The 22546-nt window shown below is 37.3% G+C and overlaps 1 protein-coding gene across 2 annotated transcripts in view; it reads left to right on the top strand.

Annotated features, from left to right (window-relative positions):
- The window catches only part of HYCC1 (hyccin PI4KA lipid kinase complex subunit 1), a 42925-nt gene extending 21203 nt beyond the window's left edge, over positions 1 to 21722 (top strand). For both annotated transcript variants that reach the window (XM_062508286.1, XM_062508295.1), the window contains 8 exons: positions 2923 to 3102; positions 5829 to 5909; positions 6311 to 6426; positions 6751 to 6846; positions 8490 to 8606; positions 9365 to 9452; positions 9953 to 10112; positions 17409 to 21722. In XM_062508286.1, coding sequence (XP_062364270.1) covers positions 2923 to 3102; positions 5829 to 5909; positions 6311 to 6426; positions 6751 to 6846; positions 8490 to 8606; positions 9365 to 9452; positions 9953 to 10112; positions 17409 to 17965 — 1395 coding nt within the window. In that variant the 3' untranslated portion in view covers positions 17966 to 21722. The remainder of the gene's footprint in view (positions 1 to 2922; positions 3103 to 5828; positions 5910 to 6310; positions 6427 to 6750; positions 6847 to 8489; positions 8607 to 9364; positions 9453 to 9952; positions 10113 to 17408) is intronic.
- Positions 21723 to 22546: the final 824 nt, after the last annotated feature.

Below are 22546 nucleotides of genomic sequence, written 5' to 3'. Positions count from 1 at the left end.
CCAGTACTAAAGGTCAGAGGATAAAATGCTTTCAGTATATATGCTTTTAGAGAGAATGCTGATAGTGAAACTCCCAGGTCGTCCAGCAAAGAACAAATGTAATTTTAATTTGCTGCTCAGAAAGGCATTCTGAGTCATTCCAGCTACTGAGTCAAGCCTGTCTGGTCTTCAGAATTCTTATCAAAATGTAAATTAATCTGACGAGTCGCCCTGTTGATAGCCTAATTAATACTTTTATATATTCTTTAATATCTTACTACTTCTGATTATCACTGGGCTCCTCAGGGGCCTTAGTAGCAGGGTGCTGCTGCAACTTCTGCTTGGAAAGGTTGTTGGGATAATTCCAGGGAGAAGATATTGAAGATTTCCTGTTGGTGAGACTTCAAATTGAAATGAAAAGCTAGTGCTGGCACTGCGTGCTGTGCTGCTTTGAGAAAAAGTCCTAAAATCTTTTTTGGATTGTTCTCCAAGTAGCTGTTGCTTTGTGGGAGAGGCTACTTGGAGCTTTTCCACATTGTGAAAATAATTACTTTTCTTTTTAACTGCTGTTTGTATTATCTTTTAACTGCTATTTGAGATCTGTTAGCTGCATTGTGTAATGTAGCTTGCTGTACTGTCAAGGGTATGTGCTGTCCTCTCTTATCTCACAGGTGTGATGCAAAGGGGAACACTACAAATACTGCTGAGTTTAAAAATGGACAAACAGCCCCATCTGTGCACCTTTGAATATATGTATTTGCAATAATTACCGCTTCTGTAAAATTGTGATTAATCTTGTTTTGCAGGATGGATGTGAGGTTTTTTTAAGCATTTGTAAAGTGATTATGGGTATTTGCATCTGTAACTGCATTTTCTTCTGGTTCATGTTTGCTTTTCCGAAAAATTAGTTAGCCATTTGTAAGATAAATTAACTACTTGTTTAACATCCACTTCATAGTTCCTGTGTTAGTAAAGACTTTGTTAGTTACTTTTGAGGTTCCTGGTCCACTGCTGGGTGAAGAATGTAGTTTAATGGAAGGACAGTCCAAAAGAAGTGAAGAGTTAAAGGACTTATAATTCACTAAAGACTTCCAATGGTAAAAAAAAATAATTAAATAAGTATATGATGGGGTTTTTTTTCAGAGATTGAAAATGTTTTGCCTTTTACTTAAAAACATTCTTGCTGTCTTTTTAGATAGGAGCCAAATGGGCATTTGCATCAGGAGATAGCAACTGTTTAGGGTGTCTAACATGCTTGGATGCAGCTTAAATGGAAGAGGGATGAAATTGCTTGGACATTTTCTGTTCCAGCATTAGAAAATGTCTCAGTCTAGATACCTTTTAGAACTGTTTAGTTCAAAATGATATCTTGAAACAGCAGCTGTCATTAGTGTGTTCTGATATTAGGTTGTAGCATGTGGTGGCATTTTGAGGAAGAAAATATGGTTTTGTAGTGATTATGCATTTAAATGTGCCGATACAAAGCTGTCTCAAGTGAGATAATGAGGTAAACATGGATACCTGTCACAGCTATTTATGTGCCTTTTAAAGTTCAAGCGCATCATTCAGAACTGATTCTTCATTATGGGAAGGATTAAAATTGTGTGAAAAATGTAAGCTGAAGATGGAATGCAGTTCTGCTGGTGAAGTTTTCTGGAAGGATCTTTGCTGTACTGTTCTTAAAACTGACTAGTTTAGTTTGGCATAGCTTTTTTGCCTTTACTGTAGATTTTTCAGAGATGATTTTTCCAAAGTGAAGCCATATCGCTCAGAAGAGAAAAGTTCCTCTTTTTTAGAATGGATCAGATTGTCCCCGATTGCTTCTTTAAAAAGAACTCAAATATGATAAGATCTTTCAGTTTCAGAAGTAACTTTGTGAGGTGAGAAATGTTGACATTTTTTGTGTTCAGGAGGAAAAGCTTAGGAAAGAAAGCAGGTATTTTTCTAGCATGGTCTCCCTGGTGATTTTGTCTCCTTTGCTTCAATAATGGGATGAATATAGAATTGGCTTTCTGATTTTTCTGAAAACTTACTCTATTAAAACTGAAGTTGTGACTTAGAGAAGTAGCAGAACTGAATTCAGTCAGCTGGCTTTCAAAGTGCTTGCTATTTTTGACAATATTTTCTAATTGGAGAAAATTAGGAAATCTTGTCATTTCCATACATTGACACATTGTGGTGGTTAACACAATGTTTCATCCTTATAGCAGAAGTAGGTGGTAGCACAAGAAAGCACATTAAATCCAGGAACACAGTGCAGGCTGATAGCTTTATTGTTTTAAAATCTTTTTTAACTTACACTGATCTAGCTCACTGTATTACTTCCAGTTCAATGTTTTACATCCATTTGTATTAGCTCAACAAATTTGTTTCTAAAATTACTCTTGAGGCTTCCCATTTCTGTCTCAAATGTATAAATACATTGAAGCTCCTAGGAGATTTTAATGAGAGTGGGAAAATTAAACTAATTCTACTGTGTACTAAGTTTTTGTAATAGGTGGACTTGAAGTGTTACAGCTCTTCTCACTAGGTGGGTAAAGCTTCTAGCTTCATTTTGTGTACGCTGTTGGAGTTGTAGAATAACAAGACCTTTTGTTCAGGTACTTTACCTGTATATTAGAGACATAGAGAGGTGTGAGGTATGTGTAGCTATCCTATATTTTTTGCCTTTGAGGCTGGAGGAAGTGAGCCAAAAATGAGGAAAAACAGCCATTGGAGTTTTTTTGTTCGTGTAGGATGAATGGCTCTACTTTTATCCTCCAAAAGTATGTTATGGGCCTGAAAGTGTGTAAGGTGACTTGAGCAGCTATTGTATCAGTCAGTGCCCTAATAACTAAAATATCATTTTTATCAGTTTACAGTTTTGGCTAAATGATTGATCCTGACAAAGTTGCAGATTTTTGTAATGTTTTATTCATTCATGATTGTAACTTGTAATTTCAGCTTCTGGAGCCAGTTTGCCATCAGCTCTTTGAGTTCTATCGCAGTGGAGAGGAACAATTGCTACGGTTTACGCTGCAGTTTCTGCCAGAACTGATGTGGTGCTATCTTGCTGTCTCAGCCAGCAGAGATTTGCAGAGCAGTGGGTGCATAGAGGCTCTTCTCCTAGGAGTTTATAACTTGGTTTGTATTTCAACATTTTGTTTTAGAATTGAAATGATTATTTCAGTCTCAACTCTTCAAATTGGTGCCTGTCAGCAATTTCCAACGTGAACTTTGATTCTTTGATCAATATTTCCTCTCCTCTTTCTGTGGTTCTTGAATTTTTTGTTACTTATTTCTTGTTATGGTGATGAAGCTCACATTCTGCTTGAAAACTTTTTGAGGCACTGCTTTTAGCATTGTTGCTCATATTTTCTGGGGTATTTTGACTATCTGGACTAAAACCACAAAAAAAAAATTACTTTCAACTAGTACTTGACTGCTGAACAACTTGCTTAGGTTTGAGAAGTTAAAGGCGTCCATTTTGAAATAACCTTGACATTTAAAAAATACTTTTAATGAAAATATCCTGTTTGTTGCTAAATCTGTGCTTTGAAGAACAGAATTAATAATGAATCCTTAAAAGCAGTATATTTTAGTCTTTTTATGGCTATTTTAAAGTTCTTAGTGTTTTATTAGATCTGTTGGGATTCTTGTCTGTGTAGTTTTTTCTGGTTGTTTTAGGAAGGCTTTTTGTGAAGCAAAATAGGGATGAACTTCAAGGCTCTTCATTCTGAAAATCTGGAGAAGGCAGCTGCTATCTGTCTCCTAGAAATAATCATAGGTGTCTTCATCATGCGAGTGAAAATGTCTCTTTCACCCAGGAGTCTAATTTAAAAGACCTACACCCTTATGTTCTGCTCCTCTTGAGGCAGAGAGCAGGCTTCCTGCCTTTTCTGTATGCTTAGTTGTATCTGACAAGAACAGCATTCCTGAAAAGCATTTGGTCTTACCTTATGCCTTAAGGCAATTCACTCCATATCCTTGATGAAGTAATTTTAAATGGTTCATGGATGTGGCTGTAATCGCTTGCTTTTCTTCCAGAAGAGAGTACATTTACAGTTAAGCTTGAAACCAGTCTGGTAACATCCTCTCTTAGCTGTGAACAGTTTCTTCCTCAATTAGTAACTTGGCTTTCCATCTCCAGATGCCTGGGGTCATAAGAATTTCACAGCAAGCTTCTGTAGTAAGCTGTAGATCAGCATGACTTTTGGGAACTTTTTTCCCCATTTTGCTTTAAGACATAAGGAATTACTTATGGTAAAACAGTCTACCGTACTCATGGTGATTTCTTACCAGCTGTTGGTACTACATAAAATTCATAACTGAAACAATCAAGACAGTATTGTTCTTTAGTATACAGGTGGAAAAGGTAGTAGGTGGCCTGCTTAGATACTTATTTTCTCTTTAACTAACTGCTTTGTTTTCAAAACCAAGAGGAAATACAAAGACTAATATAAATAGTAATTACTGTGTAAATATGTACAGTGGACTTTTGGAAACTTTAAATGTTCAGTAGGAGTCCTGCAGTTTCTTACTGAAGGAAAATGAGAAATACTGCTCAGAGTAATTTTAAATTGGCTACATTGTGAGGGGTGTGGAATTATTGTGGCTGAACCTTGAGATCATGAACTGGTATGTTCTGCCTTCAGCTTAGGGATGAACAGTGGTAGTGCATGCAGTTAAATTTTTTTGCTTTCCTAGCTGTAGTTTTCAGGGGATATTTTAATACACTTTGGATCTTGAAATGTACTCCTGAAACTTAATAACAAACCTGATTATAATGAGAATACAAATATTAATATTTTTAGAATTTAGAAGTTTAGATGTAGCCATTTTCTTTCCTGTTCTCCTGTGTATTGAGGAATATGTTTTCCACTTTGATGCAGGAACAATATTAAAAATTAAACTATCAGTGGTTTATGTGGAGAGTGAAGGAGCTGTGCAGCTTTTCAGAAGGAGCAGCTCTTTGTGGCCTTTTGATCCTTATCAGTCTTCCTTTACCGCTTCATATTTTATTTTAAGGCTGGTGTTTTAATAATTACTATGTGAAGTTAGACCTTCAGCCTTCCAAAACATGGGTGTTAGGAGACACTGAAACTTCTCACTAATTATTACTTCTGGATATACGAAGTCAGCTGCTGAAATTTAGGGAAAAATAATATCTGGTGTGTGGTGTTTGTTTTGGTCAAGTCTGCTTTGGATCTTTAAAAGTTTACTATTTGAAATACTCCAGTGCTCTTCTGTGGTTCAAAACCACGTCTTGTTTTGCCTTACCCGTTAGTCTTCTGTTAACTTACAGGAGCAGGAAGTCTGCCAGCTACTGCTGTGGTGGTGTTTTTCAGGAAGGTAGCTTCTCTAAAGCTTTGCATCCATGCTTCTTTTAATTCCATTGGGAGAGCTATCGGGCTTGCAGTCTTTTGCAAATGCTGTGGTCTGCTGCTGTCAAACCATATGAGGCTGCAGTCATTCCAGAGTTGTAATGTTTCCGAAACAAATTACTTGTGGAGTGATTACTCGATAGTTAATAGTTTTCAGAACAGAATTGTTGATTGTTAACCTTCACCATTAGCAAATAGTGTATAATTAAAAAAAGATAATGCTCTTTTAAGCATGATGGTTTCTGTTAGTGTTTTTAAGGTGGATTATGCATGCAAATAGATGTGCCCTTGGCTAAGTTGTTTGAAGAGTTTTTATAAGCAAACAAAATGTGCTGTCATAGAAAGTAAATAGAGAGATAATTTCTATCTTGCAGCTTGGATTTTTATAGTATCCCTATCAGTCCCTATAATAAATAGTATTAAACATTTTAGGATGTCTGTTTTCTGTAGTACAGTGTAACCATTGGTATCTACTGTCTTTTTCAGGAGATAGTTGACAAAGAGGGACATAGCAAAGTGCTGAGTTTCACAATTCCATCTTTGTCCAAACCCTCGGTCTATCATGAAGTAAGTGGCACCTACAAAGTGAAATTCCTGACTGAGCAGGGCAGTATACTTCGGGGGCCTGTTTGTAAAGAACAAAAGTGAAAAGTAGTTTTCACATGTTGTATGATGACAGAGGAACATACTTCTGAGATTTCTGAGTACTGCTAACTCATCTCTGAGGCCTTTTCAAGGTGGAATAGTCATAATTGCATAATACCCATGCAGCAGCTATGCCTTTTCTTTTCTGAAGCTTTATATCTTATCTGCTGTAACATGGACAGATTACATCTAAACAATCAGATAACATTAATCCTGTTGAAAATTCATGCATAAATATGGCGATGCTTATTGCTGACCATTTTCACTTGCATTCTAGCAAGATTGAGGTGGACATGCTCTGAATGACCCTTTTTTCCCTTTAGCCTTCCAGCATTGGCTCCATGGCTCTCACTGAAGGAGCTTTGTCGCAGCACGGTTTGTCCAGGGTTGTGTACAGCGGACCTCATCCTCAGAGGGAGATGCTGACAGCCCAGAACAGGTGAAATCATGTCATGGGATATTGCTTGAGTGTCCATAGTGGGTCTGGGCACCTAATTTTTAGTATAGTTGCAGACTGAAGGAGGATAGGTGTATGTTGTGTTTGGTCATGTGCTTTTTTGTTTCTAAACACATGTAAATGTAGATGCAGAAAGATCAGCAGGGCATGTTACTAGATGTAGAGGAGAAGGTTACTCAGTTGTCAACTGCATTGAAATACAATGCCAGATCTGTTCAAATAACTCTTAAAAATTTCCCTGTAAATTTGTTTTCTTTTAAAAAATAAAGTTGGTAATGGAATGCCAATGTTTCTTTCAAATCCCAGGTTTGAAGTGCTGACTTTCCTTCTGCTCTGTTACAATGCTGCCTTAAGCTACATGCCTGCAATGTCTCTTCAGTCATTGTGTCAAATTTGTTCAAGGTAATTTCTGTAGGTTGTTTACTTGCTCTTAGAATGGCATTTCTAGCTTGAAATGCAGTCAGTTTGCACTTTTTTTTTATATAAACACGCTTTGAGTTCTTAAAGGCCACTTTTAAACTTGACTTCTTCTTATAGATGTTTGCATCTGCATTATTTGCTTTTAAAGTATCTCTTACGTAACTTTGGGTTCAGATCTCAAAATGGGGAGCAATAACCTGGCTTATATGTGGGCTAAGTTTCTCCTTTAAGAGGAGAAGTCAGAGGGAGCTGTTGTTTTTTAATAACAGTAGTTGCAGTTGTGTTAACTAAAGAAAACCAGAAGTGCTTTTTAGAGGTGTGGTATATATTGCATTGCAGGTTTGCTAAATAAATTCAGATGCTGTGCAGGTTGAAACTTTCTTGTGACTACAGCAGGTGTTGAAACTAGTAATATATCCATTTATATAGATGCATGGAGCATTTCCAAAATCAGCTGTTGCTTCAAAAAACCAAAATAACTCCAACACACCCCTCCTGACCTCAAAACAAAGCAAAGGCCTATCTCAGCTTTAATTACAGTGTCTTCTTTTTTTTTTTAATCAATATCTTTTTTCAAAGAACAGAAATGTGCAGTAAACGTGTTTTTCTCTGGATTTTCAAAAGTATACTCTATGTTAAGGGAAAAATTCGAATGCTCTCCTTAACCCAGGAAACACAAGAGACTGAGAAGTCAGCTGCAGGAACTTTTTTCTAGGATAGTTCCGAGGCTTCTCTCACAACTAAAGCATGATAATGGATGCCTGTTAGATTTCCTTCTCTTCAAAGAAGCCAGGAGACTTTAGAGTCTGGGGCACATGGCAGTATTTACAAGAGTAATTGCAAGATCTTTGTTAGATAAACTGCTCTAAAATATGAAGTAAAAATACTTAGAAGCTAAGGATTGTGGAAAGGATACTGCTGTTGCTTATTCTGCTTGATTAGGTTTTGATTGTATTTGGAATAAATGATTTTTAAAGCATCTGAAGAAAACCCTAAGCAGGTTACCAGTAGGTGCAAGCAAGTCTTTCTATTTCATAATGTTGAATGTTTGGATACTGAATTATTTAATGCTGTACAATTTAACTTCTTTCATTGTTCTTCATTCCTGACTGGTTTTGTCATTCATGTTTCTCTGCTTACTGAAAATCTTACCCTGACAGCATTTTAGAATAGACAGCATGTTAAAATATGGGAAATATGTGTGAGAAGCCCCAAAAATCTTCCAGTGAGTATCCTTTTTGGATGTGGTGGAATCTATATTCTGCTGTTTGGACATACAGAATAACTCCTTTAATTGGTTTGAGCAATGTGGAATTTAGGGGGTTTTTGTTCTAGTAAGTCTAACTCAATTTTTATCTCTTTCTTAAGTTACAAACATGGATTGTAAATGTGAAAATTACAGCACAAAATATTTTGTGCTGCTCTCAAGTTGTAAATCCAGATGTTTTGCATCTGGGCAGTTACTAAGTCTCTCATCACAAGAATGTTGTTTTGTATGTCTTTCTTGCATTTTTAGAAGTAGCTCAGGGCTTCTAAAAACTGATCAGTACTGGTGAAGTATTGAAAGTACATAAACCACAAAGGTGGTTCCACATTATTTACTAATGACAAATGTATTTCTTTAGAATTTGTGTCTGTGGATATCCTCGCCAACAAGTGAGAAAGTACAAGGGAGTCAACAGTAGGATTCCAGTTTCATCTGAATTCATGGTGCAAATGCTAACAGGGATCTATTACGCCTTGTAAGTTTTTGTTTTGTTTTGTTTTTTTTCTGATATGCAAACAAAATAGAGAAATGCCAGCCTAATTTGTAAACTTGTTCAGACATGCTACCTTGGAGGCATTTTTTTTTTTTTTTTTTCTGGTGGACAGATGTTGTGTCTAGCAGTGAGGTCCTTGGGAAGAGGCAGTTCTCCAAGTAGTTCGATGAAGTTGCCTGTGTGATAATGGGGAAAGGTGGCTGGTGCAGCACTTGATGGGTGTAACTGCTGATGGAAAGAAAATACTGTAAAAAGCTTTTTCCACCCATTTTCTGCTGTCCACATTTTTGCATGGTTAGTTTTGACGTCAGTCTAGCTAAGGAAAAGAAGTTTTATTTTTTTTCTCTGAAATGCCGATGTCATCTAGTCTTTAACATGTTAATGTGTGAAGCTTACTTAGTAACTGAAATAATTGGAGACTAGTAAAGCAGGAATACTCAAAAAGTTGGAGTAATATTAAAACTTCCTGTTTGTATTTTAGAATATTTCATTCCTAGCTGATTGAAAGCTAATGATAAAGTTTTTAAACTTCTTGGGGTGGCCAGTGAAAATAGAACTTTGTCTCAATAGATGCTACTTCAAAGTTCTCTAATTAGCCAGCTTACTGCTAAAAACCACAAGTAGTTCGAGTCCTCTAAACTGAACTCTCAAGGAGCACCAGATCTGTGAAGGTTATGTGACCAAGAAGATTCATCTGTTGACATAGATGCTTATTATTACGAATATTTTTACCTTTGCAGTTATAATGGAGAATGGGATCTGGCTCGTAAAGCTATGGATGACATTTTGTATAGAGCACAGCTTGAGCTGTATCCAGAACCTCTCCTGGTAGGTATTTTATTTCAACAGTTTGTTGAGTAGAATTTTCAGCCTAGGAAATCCTTGCTGTGAGCATGCATGATACAAGATGATACCAGGAACCTAAATGTGTGTGTGTGCTTGTGCAAACAGGTCAGTCTGTAAGTGCACACACTACATAGGGCTTTTCACTACTTAGTCGTGGTGTTGTGTCTCCTTGTGACCAAGCTGCTTTCAGCAGAACACTTCTAAGTCTTCAGAACTAAGATAATAGTGCAGCAGAACTCTGAAGGAAAAGCCATGTCTTGAAACTAGAAACTTTGTTTTTAAGAAAGTGGCAAGTATAAGTTCTGGGAGCTAATTGCAGCCAGCATTCTTTGTGGAGCATGCAAAAGGGTGGTGTGCTTTTTTGTGACCGTAAATTGCAGTTGTACACAGTATTATCCTTGGCATAGTATCAATTCCCAACAGAATTCTTCTAAAATTTGGACCTTTGTGATAGGAACTTAAGTGCATCTCTTCTGTTCTAGGTTGCTAATGCAATAAAAGCTTCACTGCCTCAGGGTGCCATGAAATCTAGTAAAGAAGGTACAAGATGCATTCAGGTTGAAATTACACCTACTTCATCCAGAATATCAAGAAATGCTGTGACTAGTATGTCTATAAGAGGCCATAGATGGAAAAGGCACGGTAAGAAACACATTTTGCAAGGAATTCTTAGCTTTTTCCATGTTTTTAAAATATAATTGAGGATTTTATTATTTCACCTATTAATTGCTTATAGTCAAGCAGCAATTTGGAGGTTTTTATTTTCTTGACTGATGAATGGGAATCTCAACACAATTCAGATGAAGTATATTCTTTATTTCCTTAACCGTGTTTTAAAAAAACCGCAGCACACACAAACCCTTTTTGTTAAAGGGAGGTGTACACAATTACTGCTCCCTTAGGAAACACTGTTCCTGCTGCTTTCTTCTGAAGACTAGTTTCTAGTACCTGAAGGAAAAGACATATTTAATGACTTTACCGCAGAACCTTACCTGTCTTAAAGTACTTAAATAAAAATTGGATTTCAGGATAGAGGGATAAACCACTGTGTTTTGGAGTTGTGGTTTAAGCCCACATAACAAGTAAGCCCCATACAGCTGCTTACACACTCCCTGCAGTGGGATAGGGGAGAGAACTGGAAGAGTAAAAGTGAGAAATCTTGTTGAAATAAAGCTATTTAATGAGATAAAGCAAAAGCTGTGCCTGCAAGCAAAGCAGAGCAGGGAATTCATTCACCACTTCCCGTGGGCAGGCAGGAGTTCAGCCATGCCCAGGAAAGCAGAGCTCCATCATGCCTAACAGTTACTTGGGAAGACAAATACCAAATATCCCCCCTCTTCCTTCTTCTTCCCAGCTTTCTATACTGAGTATGATAGCCCTTGGGTCAGCTGGGGGCAGCTGTCCCAGCCGTGTCCCCTCCCAGCTTTTTGTGCACCTCAGCCTGCTCGCTGGTGGAGTGGGGTGAGGAGCAGAAAAGGCCTTGGATCTGTGCAAGCACTGCTCAGCAACAACAAAAATGCCCCTGTATCAACAAAATATCACCACCGTTTCCACCCCAAATCCAAAACACAGCCTCATAATAGCTACTGTGAAGAAAATTGTCTCTGTTCCAGCCAAAGCCTGTCTGTTTGGGCAAACTTGTCTTAGGGCTTCCACAAAGCAGATCACAAGTCTGGGCTGAAAAGTAGGAAAAAATGGTGCCAAATGGACTGCATAAGTAGCAGTACCAGCAAGAGATACTGTGAGTGTAAATGTTATATTTCTCCACCTTTGCTGTTTTCAGATGAGAGAAGAGCCACTGGAGCAGTGATCAGAATTGGCAATTGTTCTGTTGGGAATGTAATCCTAGTAACAGGCTAAGAGCATGAGTGTATGCAAGAGTGCTTTTTAATAGGGTCACTGGAGATTTTGTAGTACCATTAAAATTTCTGTATGATGTGTACTAAGTGAGCTTTTGTAGTATACAGACAGTTTCGTTAGAAAAATTTTGGTAAGTTACTTGTCATAAATCAGCCAAGAGGTAATTCAGGCAAATGTTGAGAAACACTTGGTGCTAGAACACATTTGTGGTAGCAGTATCAATGGTAGGCTGCCAGCAGGGGTGAAGGACAGAGAAGAAAGGTAAAATAAACAAATTTCATTTCAGTTGATTAAAAACTACTTAAAACTGTCAGACAAACCTGAGGAGAAAAACATTAGTGTCTTTAGTGAGATGGAGCGCTGATGGTCATTACTGATACCTCAAGGCTGCTAAGGACCATTGTATTTTTCTTTCTTCAACCCTAAAGTTATTAAGCATGGATTATTGACCAGATACAAGAAAACAGTATGGACAAATGCCCTCTGAAGCTTGGCAATTTTGTTAGCTATTATTTTTGAGTGGTTTTGATGTTTGTTCAGATGAGATGGTGGAGAGAAACACAGATCAAGGATACTGAGTGCTAGATCATCCAGAGAAATTGAAAATATATTAAAATAAACATTCCCCTTTGTGTTTACAGGAGAAAATACAAGAGACCAAAATGGTACAAAATGAAGAATAATAAGAAATATTATAAGAATAATTCTTATAAGAATGCAAAATTTTGCAGCAAATACAGAAATAGTGAAGTTTCTGCAGTTACTGCCTCCTTGCAGAGAGCGTGGCTTGGTGAAGTTCAAGGAAAAAAGTGTGGGACTAGTGTGCCCTGCAGGAGATAACAGTAAGGTGAAAGAGAAATGGGAATACCAGTTTAACTCAGAAGTGGAGTGGAATGCTGTGTTTTATGAGAGTCTTATAAAGTAGGACAAGAAACAGCAATAATCTATTAAGTGCAGTCCAAGCAAGGAGTGAATAATCAGTGTTCAGGGATGAAGACTGAAAGATTAAGGACTTTTTCAAAACAGCTCATGCCAACATTTTGTTTGGGTTTCTGTGAAAATGTTGGATTTGTCTGTACTATTGTACAGGATTTTATGAAGAGGAAGAAAATCACGTGGTGTAAGGTGGGTTAGAGTGGAATATGTGGCAGGCTGTAGGAGTAATTGTAAATTTGAAGGTTGTGGAAACATTAGGCTAATTTAGAGTCCAAGGCTGAATCTGTGGTATCTAGCTAAGTGACTGTCAGTTGTGTTGTTTTAAATGATAAATATTCCATGCATAAATCACTTGGCTAATCTCAAAATTCTCATTATAAAATCCTAACAAAACATTTGTTTGTAACGTGGACAGCCTTTTTAAAGTCGGTGTGGATGGTCTCCCATTTTCAAAATTCCTACTAACCTAATTCAGTGCCACACAATTCCTGAGGAAAGAAAGATCTGAAATACATCTTCAGGATTGGCATGCAGAAAGAATAACAAGGCTTGTGCTTACACATGCTTGTTCAAATTAAAATGAATACTGGAATTGGTAGAAATTAGATGACAAACCTCCTACCTCTTGACCAGTATTCTCTCTCTCTCTCTCTCTCTCTCTCTCTCTCTCTCTCTCTCTCTCTCTCTCACACACACACACACACACACAGTGTAAGAGGAAAAATATATTTGGGGGATTATTTTTATTTTCATAATAAAAATTAGTATAAATGGATTCGGAAGTCAGAGGAGACAGCTGAGAGGTATTTGATGTTATACATTATGTGGACTAGGAGAACTGATTAAGCAAATTATCTCTTGCGAAAGCAAGGGCAGCAATTTTCAATCAGTAATTATGTGTGTAAAATAAAATAGAAGTACCCCAGTGAATCACATTTGCAGCTGAGAAGCATGGGCTTTATCTTCTTTATGTTTTAAGAAATTAATTTTACTATAAAAGTTTACAGACATTAGGTCTTGCTAGCCTTTGCTAGAACTCTAGATTGAAGTCAGTTTCAAATTTAGGTTGATTTAACATTGAATCTTCCTGTGATACTTAACCCTGTAATTTGTTCATTAGGAGCAGTTACTTAGAAAGACTTTTTAAACTCAATTAGTAAATGTGACTTAGGATTTCACAGATAGGTACTAAAAGTGAGGGTGATTTTCAGAGTGGATATATCTAATCGCAAATGGGTAGTGTTTATGGAGTGAGCTGATAGTAGCCACAACTTAGCAACAACTTCTTCAGTGCTATTGGATTGGATAGCTCTTGTGTGTAGAAGTGTGTGTATGAGAAATACTCTGATGTAACACACTGAGAAGAGCTGACCAGATGTTTGTAAGATACATAACAAAAGAACAAAGACATCAACTAGCTAAGAAGGACAAGAAGTTACTTTTTTCTTCACTGCAGAAACTTGCTTTTATGCAATACACAAGGTTTAGAACTAGTCTTTGAATTCTCTGTGGAGAGAATTGTCTTACTTTTTTTTTTAACAGTATTAATTACTGAAATAATTGTAACTTGCAAGAAGCTGAAATTAATGCTAATCTTGCTTTTATGACTAATTAAATATGCTAACACAGTTGTGCAGGACAGGCAACTTGAGATTGTGGGGGTTAAAATTGAATTACAATTAGAATAAGCAGTTTGCCTGTGCAGTCTGAGGTAAATGATCTGGGCAAATGTAATAAGGTAGGCTATGTTTTTGAATTAAGTTTTAGCAGTTAGTAAACATGAAATGCATTTATTAGGGTTTTGGTTGTACTACTTAAAGCATTCAGAAATGTGACACCAAATAGATTTTCCTTCACCTGCTGTGGGTGTATCTGCGTTAACAGTCACAGTGGCATAATTAGTCATTTTCATCTCTACACTGCTCAGCATTGACCTCGGTTTTCTCTTTTGTTACATTACCTTGTGCACTGGGTATTAATGGCTCTCTCTCAAAGGCTAGACCCCCAGAGCTGTCCAGCTTGAAAGCAGTATTACCTTCACCACCAAGCACCATGGAGCTGAAGGTTTGGGTGTGCTTAGAAGGTGTAAAATAAGGAGGGTATGCTGCTCTGAAGGGCATGGATTGTGTAGTCCTGTCCCAGCCTTAAGACAGTGGATGCTATGGTAGACAGTGTTAATGGCAATTGAGATACCCAGTATTCAATTTATTCCATTAATTTATTCCTGTAGTCAGCTAAAATCAGTGAAAGTATATTTCCTTTGTGTAGTAATGGTTACTCAGCTGTGGGAATGCAACAATATTGGGTAAAGTGCTGATATTACAGCTGGATGTTAGATTTAGAAATGCATACCACCAAATAACAATAATTGGGTATTGCTTTTATACAGAATCTTTCACAAAAACATAATTCTGTTTTTCTGTTTTCTGCTGTGTACTTTGAGTCTTCTTTCTTTGGAGCTGGATAATAAGTGCTTTTCTGACAGATAAGCTCTGTTCTATTTTCTCTCTCTGGGGCAGCAGGAAGGAGTTTAAAAGATTGCCATTGGAGAGGCAGAAGTTCCTCACTCCAGTGAACTTAGAGCATTGAGGCCAATCAGAGCACTCGTCTTCTCAGTAACCTTTCTGCTCCTGTGTTTTTAGAAAAAAAAAATGCTATATTTGATGGTGGTATCATTATCACAATTGTTTATTTATTGTTATTACTATTGCAGTTCATAGTGCTCTTTGTCACCTTTGCTACTGAAAATAGAAGACTTTAGCAGAAAGTGCTGTTACAAGTCAATGGTTCTATTTTGAGTTTCCTCTTAAATATCAGGAATTTAGTGAGGAATAGCATCAGTTATTAATGCCATTTCCTTTGGATGGTGCAGCTTGTTAAATAGATAGTTTACTCATTGATTTGTTAGAAAGACTTAAGAATAATTATTAGAATTTCCAGGTATAATAAGGGATAGCCCCTACACCAGGGAACTCTGATGTCCATCCCTTGTCAGAATTATCTTCTGGCTCAGTTGTGATCAGTGCAGACACCACAAATGGTGGTGAAAAGCCCAGCGCTGGAGCCACCTGACCTAGAAGTACACTGTACCTGCACAAGAGTGTTCAGTGAGGGGACAGGAGGAAGAGGGCATCCCCTTGAATTAAAGAGCATTAGAGCTGCCACTGTGAAAACCCCATCTCATTATAAATTCTTCTGGTTTTGGACTTGAAACTATCAATTCAGTGTGCTGCCAGTTCTTCCATGTGCAGCAGCAGACTGGCAGTATAGTCTGGGTGGTCCTTATGTAACACAGCTCTTTCAGACCAGAGGATTATGAATAAAACCAGGACTCACTTGAGCTTTATTCTGAGCTCTTGAGCTTTATTCTGAGCTGTGCTTTTAGTGTGTTTTTAGTCTTGTCAAGTTTCTGTGCCACAGCACTCTTCTCCACTAGTTTTTCTGGGGTATCCAGAAATATCTTTCTGATTTTTTGAAATGAAGGAAGAAAGTGGAAATCAAAATGTGCTTGAGTTGGCTTAGTTGTTTCACTTAGTTTTCAATCTGACCATGATGCAGCATTATAACATCGTATGTGTAGAGTTTCTAGTCCTGAATGATAATATATGAAGTTGATATGCCATTTCATTGTAAAAGTGAGTTTCACTCTAGCATGGTGATACAGAGAATGTAGTCATGAAAGGGAATTATGGTCTTTGGCTTCTGATAATCTGTTTCTGACCCTTGGAAATGTCAGTTTTGAAAGGTCAAGTGTGGGCCTTTCAAGTATGTGGTGCAGGCCAATAAGTGGAAGATTGAAGACTGCCATTTTAGAAATAAAGCAAAATTCCATACTTGCTAATGTTGCTAATTAACAAGAGTTTAATATGTGTACATCTGCTTTAATTTTATAATGCTTAAGTCATCTGTATCTGTTGGCTTTTGTTTCATGTTTTGTTTCAGACATATTTTTTTTTTTTCCCTTATCCATCTTTAATTCTAGAACAACCAGAGAATGGTAATGATGCTACTGAATTGGGCAACTTTATCATACCTGAGATTAGTGTCACAAGTGTGGCTGGAGAGAGGACCGGGAATGGGGAAAAGAGCAGAGCTCTAGCAGAGAATGATGTTCAGCATTTACAGGGAGTACAGGAAACAGCTACAGATCCTAGAACTGACAGCAAAGGCATGCCAGAAATCAGGAGGCAAAAATCTGTAAGAAAAATGATGGAGGATGGAATAAACTCATCTGGCAGAGTGCAGTTTTAGCAGAGCACTTGTAGCTGCACTCTAAGGTACCGCTGTTGATTGAAAGGGTCACTGCTGCATGTTTCAAGAATTAAAGTATGCAGTTAATATATTTGCATGTGTAATAACACGGTTGCATGTATTGCACACAGCTTTGTCTGTGCCACAGACCATGATGACATACTTACAAGTAGCCGTATTTAATCTGGAGAAAATATACTGAGACTCAACATACCTTTGAGTTTATTAAGCATATTTATGTGAGTTTACAAATTCCCATAATCAATGGCATGAAAAGTCCATCAAAATGGATGCCAAAACTATCTTGCTATGTAACTTGGATTTCCCAAATTCTACCTTTCATGGTGTACTGGAGATCTCACACTGTGCTTGAGTTTCCAACTCTTACCACCAGACCTGTGATGCAGAAAGTGACCTTTCAGTCCTAAAGCATTCTTGGGTTGCTAAACATGCAGGTGCCATATTGGGTGTCCTGGGGCATTGATTACATACCTTTGTAATTAACAAGCTTTGCCAAATCCTGCAGTGGATCACTTGCTCAAAGTAAGATTTACATGGTTTTTTTTGTTCTGTATGGTACTTTCTAATCTCAAAGTTTCTAATTTTCTGCATGAATTAACAAGACTGCATTTTTATATTTATTTTCCTTCAAAATCACAACAGTATGAATTTGGGGGCATGCTTTTCTATGTAGCTAATGTGGCATTACTTGCTGTAACTCTGTGTCCTAATGAACCTTAATTCCAAAATGACATGGAATAGGTAAGCGTTGTCTTCTGTTCTACTGCTTTATGGCTTCATGCTTATAAATATCAGAATTGAACAATATGTAAAATCAATGAATGTGAGACAGTCAGTTGCTAATTTTTTATTTCCGTTTCTACCATACAGATAATTCTGATTTAGCAATTGAAGAAGAACTGATAGAAGTATCTGAAACCGATGAAGGGTTTTACTCTCGGGCTACTTCTGGTACAAGTCAGTCTGCCTTATCTAACAGCAGCACCACGAGCAGCAAGAGCCTCTTAGGGAAGAGCCAACGAAGGTCTGGAGGAAGCAAACCTGGAGGAAAAGAAAAAGAAGGGGAAACCTGCAGGGAGCATTTATCACGGAAACAAACTCAGAGAGCCATGAGTGAGAATCTAGAGCTTGTCTCTCTGAAGAGACTGACACTGACAACCAGCCAGTCCCTGCCTAAGCCTGGCAGCCACAGCCTGGCCAGAACAACCACTACTGTGTTTAGTAAATCCTTTGAACAGGTCAGTGGTGTCCCAGTTCCAAATAATTGTGGTGGTGTCTCTGGTACAGAGGCAAACAGGTTTTCAGCTTGCAGTCTTCAGGAAGAAAAATTGATATATGGAACAGAAAGAGCAGATCTTCCTATTTTAAGCAAACAACCTAATCAGCAGCGACCTCCTAGTATTAGCATAACTTTGTCAACAGATTGATATTAAATTGGCCGGTATAGAAAATAAATTATTGAGACTTTATCCTGATACTGGTACATGAAGCTCTTAATATGCCATACTTTACTTCCTTAAGACTCAAACCAATAAATTCTTACTTGGCTCATGTTTGACAGTAATAGTGAATAGACAACAGTTAAAATTATTTTGAGTCAACTTCTGTTAGCTTCATGAAAAGTTTATACCTTCACCAGCTGAACAAGTGTTAATTGGTTGCTTGTCACTGATCAAGATGTGTGGCTTCTTACAGATGTACAGTGTGGGAACAAAGAGAATGTCTCTCCCAGATTCTACTTTTTGACTTCCACTTGGCATAGGCAAAACTGCAAGTACTTAGGGTTTTTTAGGAGGCATTTTGCAGTATTGTCATGCAATTTTGGAAGAGCATTGTAAAAACAAACATTGTCTTACCTGTAAGCTGTGCTTACATGTAAGATTAAACTAGAACCATCACTTCAATGTTTGGTGTTCTGGTGGCTTTTGTATTGGTAATTAGTACATGTAGCAATGTTCATACTTCTTTATGCCTGTGTAAGTCCAATTTTAGATGCATTTTGGTTTACCTGTATGTCTTCAAAACTGGGCCTAAACTAATACAGCAGCACTGCTTGTGGCTGGGAGTTAGTATTGCTGTACTAGTCACTCTTGAGACTTAAAAATTATATGACAGACTCTTTCTTCAGGATTCTTAAATATCAGTTGCAGAACTACTCACTGAAAAGTTTGTCATCAGTATTTTTATTGTCTGTGGGGAAGAGATGTGCTTGTGTACCAATGTTATGTAGAAATATGAGCCCTTTGCACTGGCTCAAGCAAATCAGGAGTGTGAGTGTGCTTATTAAGATGAATTTCGTGCTTTGAGACTAAGAGAATACTACCAAAGGATGTGTACTTTCAGTAACTTGCAAGCACAAAGGGAAACTATTATGTAAATATAACTAGCACTGTAATTCCTAGGGTTTTTTATATCTATTATTTTTCTAGTTTAAACCAGCAACCTGTTCAAAGTTTTACCGAACCTTTAATCTTCAGTGAGTTTAACAACAGCTTTTATAATGTTAAGATTTTAATTAAAAATGGCCATTAAAACTTCTTATGCAGAAATCTGAAAAAGCAGTTGCTGACAAAACCATTCCAGTATGAGTTGTTAGCTACGGAACAGACAATATGCAATTATGAGTGTAGAAGTAGGATGAAGATCTAAGGCGTAGTTGCTCCCAACTGTCCAGATTTTTGCAGCTGTTAATCCATTATTGTCAGGAACATTGTAAAAAAACAAACACTAAAATTCCGATAGACTTTCCCATTTTCTTGGTGATTTGACTTAAACTGAAGCACAAATAACTTTTAAACAGCTAATGTTATTTGGGTTTATAGCAATTAATAAGCTGGTTAATTAAGGAAAAGAGTAAGTTGTATAATTGTACTAATAAGACCACAGACTGGATGTGTGCATTCCTAAAAATTCAACAAAGTATGCAGAACAAACTCGTCAGTCTGTAGGTGTTCATATTTACCTGAGAGCCTGAGTTTAAAGGAATATGCCACAGTTTCTTATTCTTTATTTTGTTGTTGTGACACTATTCTATTCTAGTAATGCAGTACTTCACCTTTTTACAGTGAAGTATTTTCCTGGTTTTACATGAAAACTTATATTCCTAATGGATAAACTACAAATTTTACCTTGTTTAATTTTTAATATTTTGACCAGTGAGAAGAACTTGTCCTTCGAGGTTGTTTTTGTAAATACTTCCTACAGCAGAAAATGTAGCCTCTTTTTTAATAGGTTTTTCTGCAATGCACATCAGACAGGACATTTGTTTCACATTGACTAATGCATCTGGCTGCTGGACATGCATAGCCACTAGCAACAGCAGGGTGTTAGGCAGCTGATGGTAGGCATTGGCTGTCTCACACACACTGAATGTAGAGCTCTTCCTTCCCTTGAAATTTGATCTAGATGCTGCAAAGAAATAACCTGCAGAACTTAACAGCAGTTTCCTGATCTGCTTTTGCAGTGTAGGATCTAAAGAACATATTAGAAAAAAAATTGCAGTAATTTAAATTGACATAAAACTAGAATAGATAAATAAAATTGAAGTAGGCAAATATTTGTTGTTATGGTATTAGTTGCGAGGTAGTTGAGGGGATAGAATTTCTGAGAATTCTGCTGGTTTTGCTTTGTTTCATTTAATTCATAATTGTTTGTTACTTCCATGGTAGGCACTCTTTCAAGCTGGGTGTTGTTATGAAAGATATTTATTATACTGGAAAGATTTAGGTCTAAATAATTAGGCTTTCAAATGAGAATCTAAAATGCCATAAAGTGTAGATATGTAACATAATGTTTCCAGTACTCTTGGCTACAAGACAAATGGTGTTGAAATGTAGTTAGTTGATCCTTTTATTTCATCCAGCTGGTCTGGCTTGAACCCAAGACATAGGCTCATATTGGTACAAGTGAAATAACATAAATCTTCATGCTTTTTTGAGAAAATGATAAAAGGAAAGGTTCTTGGTACAAAAGACTGTTCTGTCCATACATGTGGCTTCATATAAACACATTTGTATTGGTCTCTGGAGTAACTTACTCAGTGATGAGTGAGTTTTTGTGAGCTGACATCACACCTTCATACTGGTTGAGTCTAAAGAATTTCCCTGAGTAACAAAACTTTGAGTTGTGCTTCTTTCTTTTCTTAAAAATTGAAAAGTTTTTTAAAAAAAGACACAACAAGGGAAAGCGAGGGCAAAATTCATTGCTGTCGAAATATCTATGGTGCAGGAATAGGAGAGGGGTGGGAAAAGCAATGGGGGAAGTAGGGCAGGAAGCAGATATTTCTAAAATTGTCAAACTCTGGGGGTTTGAGCATTATCCAATCACTTCAGACTGTCAAATGGAAAGTCTTTGTTATAGAAGTAGATGTCATCTAGGAGTGTAAAGGAAACCTATTAAGACACCACATATTACAGTCTGCCTGGGAGTGGGTAGTTCTGATGAATACCTTCCAAACATACACAGCTGCACCATTCTGCAGGGAAAATGTTATGAAGGAGTGAATCATCTCACATTGTAAAAAGAGAAGTTGTTTCAATGCTGGCGTTTATAACTGACCTTACTGTTCCAAATCAGAGGGCACTGTTTCCAAGGGTGGCTTTGAGCAGCAACACTTGCAAAACACATTGAAGCTGAGAAGAATTATTTTTGTTGTGAGAATATGTAACATTTGTGCAAAAAGTGTATGGCCTCTAACCACTTGGTGTAGAGCTACACTGACTTTTCTGAATGGATTTAAATGTCTTGAATTGCCTTGATTACCTAAAAAATTTGAAAGGTACAGAAATAGAGCTATTTTAGCCACACTTCTCTCTAAGGAGGTTTCCTATGAGAAATTCTAGAAATTTCTAATGTAAATGTCCAATACCTTTTGTTGGTGTTTGAGGCTTACAGTGCTGTATATAGATGTATCATATGTTGCCTTTTGTATTTGTATAATTCTTCTTCTAAGACTAGATGTGCACATTTGATACTCCCTGTATCAGTCTATAGATGTCTGTCTTCACATGAGAACCTGAATTTAAGCAACTGCCACACTTTCATTCTTCAGCTCATTATGTAACACTTTTAGAAACACAGTTTTTCACCTTTTTTGCAGTGAAGTGTTCTCTTGATTGTACATGAAAACTTACATTCCTAATGTATAGGCTGTAAAATTGTCTTTTTAGTGTTTAATAATTTTAGCAGCAAAATAAATTTGTTTTTTTGAAATGGTATGCTTTCATAAATACTTTGTACAGCAGAAAATTTTGCCTCTTCACAGACCTTGTTGAAATACACATTACATAGCAGCATATTTGTTCAGTTTTCATTCTTTACATCCAGTATAGGATGATGCTGAATCAACCATCATAGGTTGATGCTGAATACCCATTTTATACAACATAGGGTCTGCAAATGCAGCCCTCTCAGGAAGGACACCATGGCTGAGGAATGCTGATGGGTGAAGGGTGAGTTCAAGCAGACAAGTTGAAAATTGGCAGAAGCAGATGGTGATCCTGTCAGTAAAGCAGCACTGCTTGGGCAGCCTCATAGTTTTGGTGGTGTGAATATTAACAGTGGTTTGATAGACAGCCATTTATCTGCATTGTATCCAATGTAGCTCTGGGGGCTGTTTTTGCTGGTAGGAACAGAAGCAAAGGTGGCAGTGAATACTCTGGCCTTATGTGTCCCCTGTCAGCAGTTCCTCTGTCCCACTCAGCTGTGGTGCCTTATTTTTCCCTACTCTTCCTGTTGCTGATGATCTCTCTGCTGAATCTTTTTTTCCATTGCCCTTCACCTTCGTTGCTATATTCCACTTCATTTGGGCTTTGTCTTTCCTAACCCCACCTGTGCATGCTTGGATGGTGCATCTCCCCAGGTTGCCCGCTCTTGCTTCCACCTCTTGTATGCTGCTTTTTCATGTCTAGTCAGGAGCTCCTGGTTCATGCTTCCATGCTCTCTGCCACCTCTGCTTGCTTTTTTCTTTGTAGCCATAGACCATTCTTAAATCTGGAAGAGATGGTTCT

This window comes from Cinclus cinclus, chromosome 1 (genome assembly GCF_963662255.1).
Source record: "Cinclus cinclus chromosome 1, bCinCin1.1, whole genome shotgun sequence".
Classification (NCBI taxonomy): Eukaryota; Metazoa; Chordata; class Aves; order Passeriformes; family Cinclidae; genus Cinclus; species Cinclus cinclus.
The sequence above is the reverse complement of the archived record's forward strand: the minus strand, read 5'-3'. Positions and strand labels throughout refer to the sequence as shown.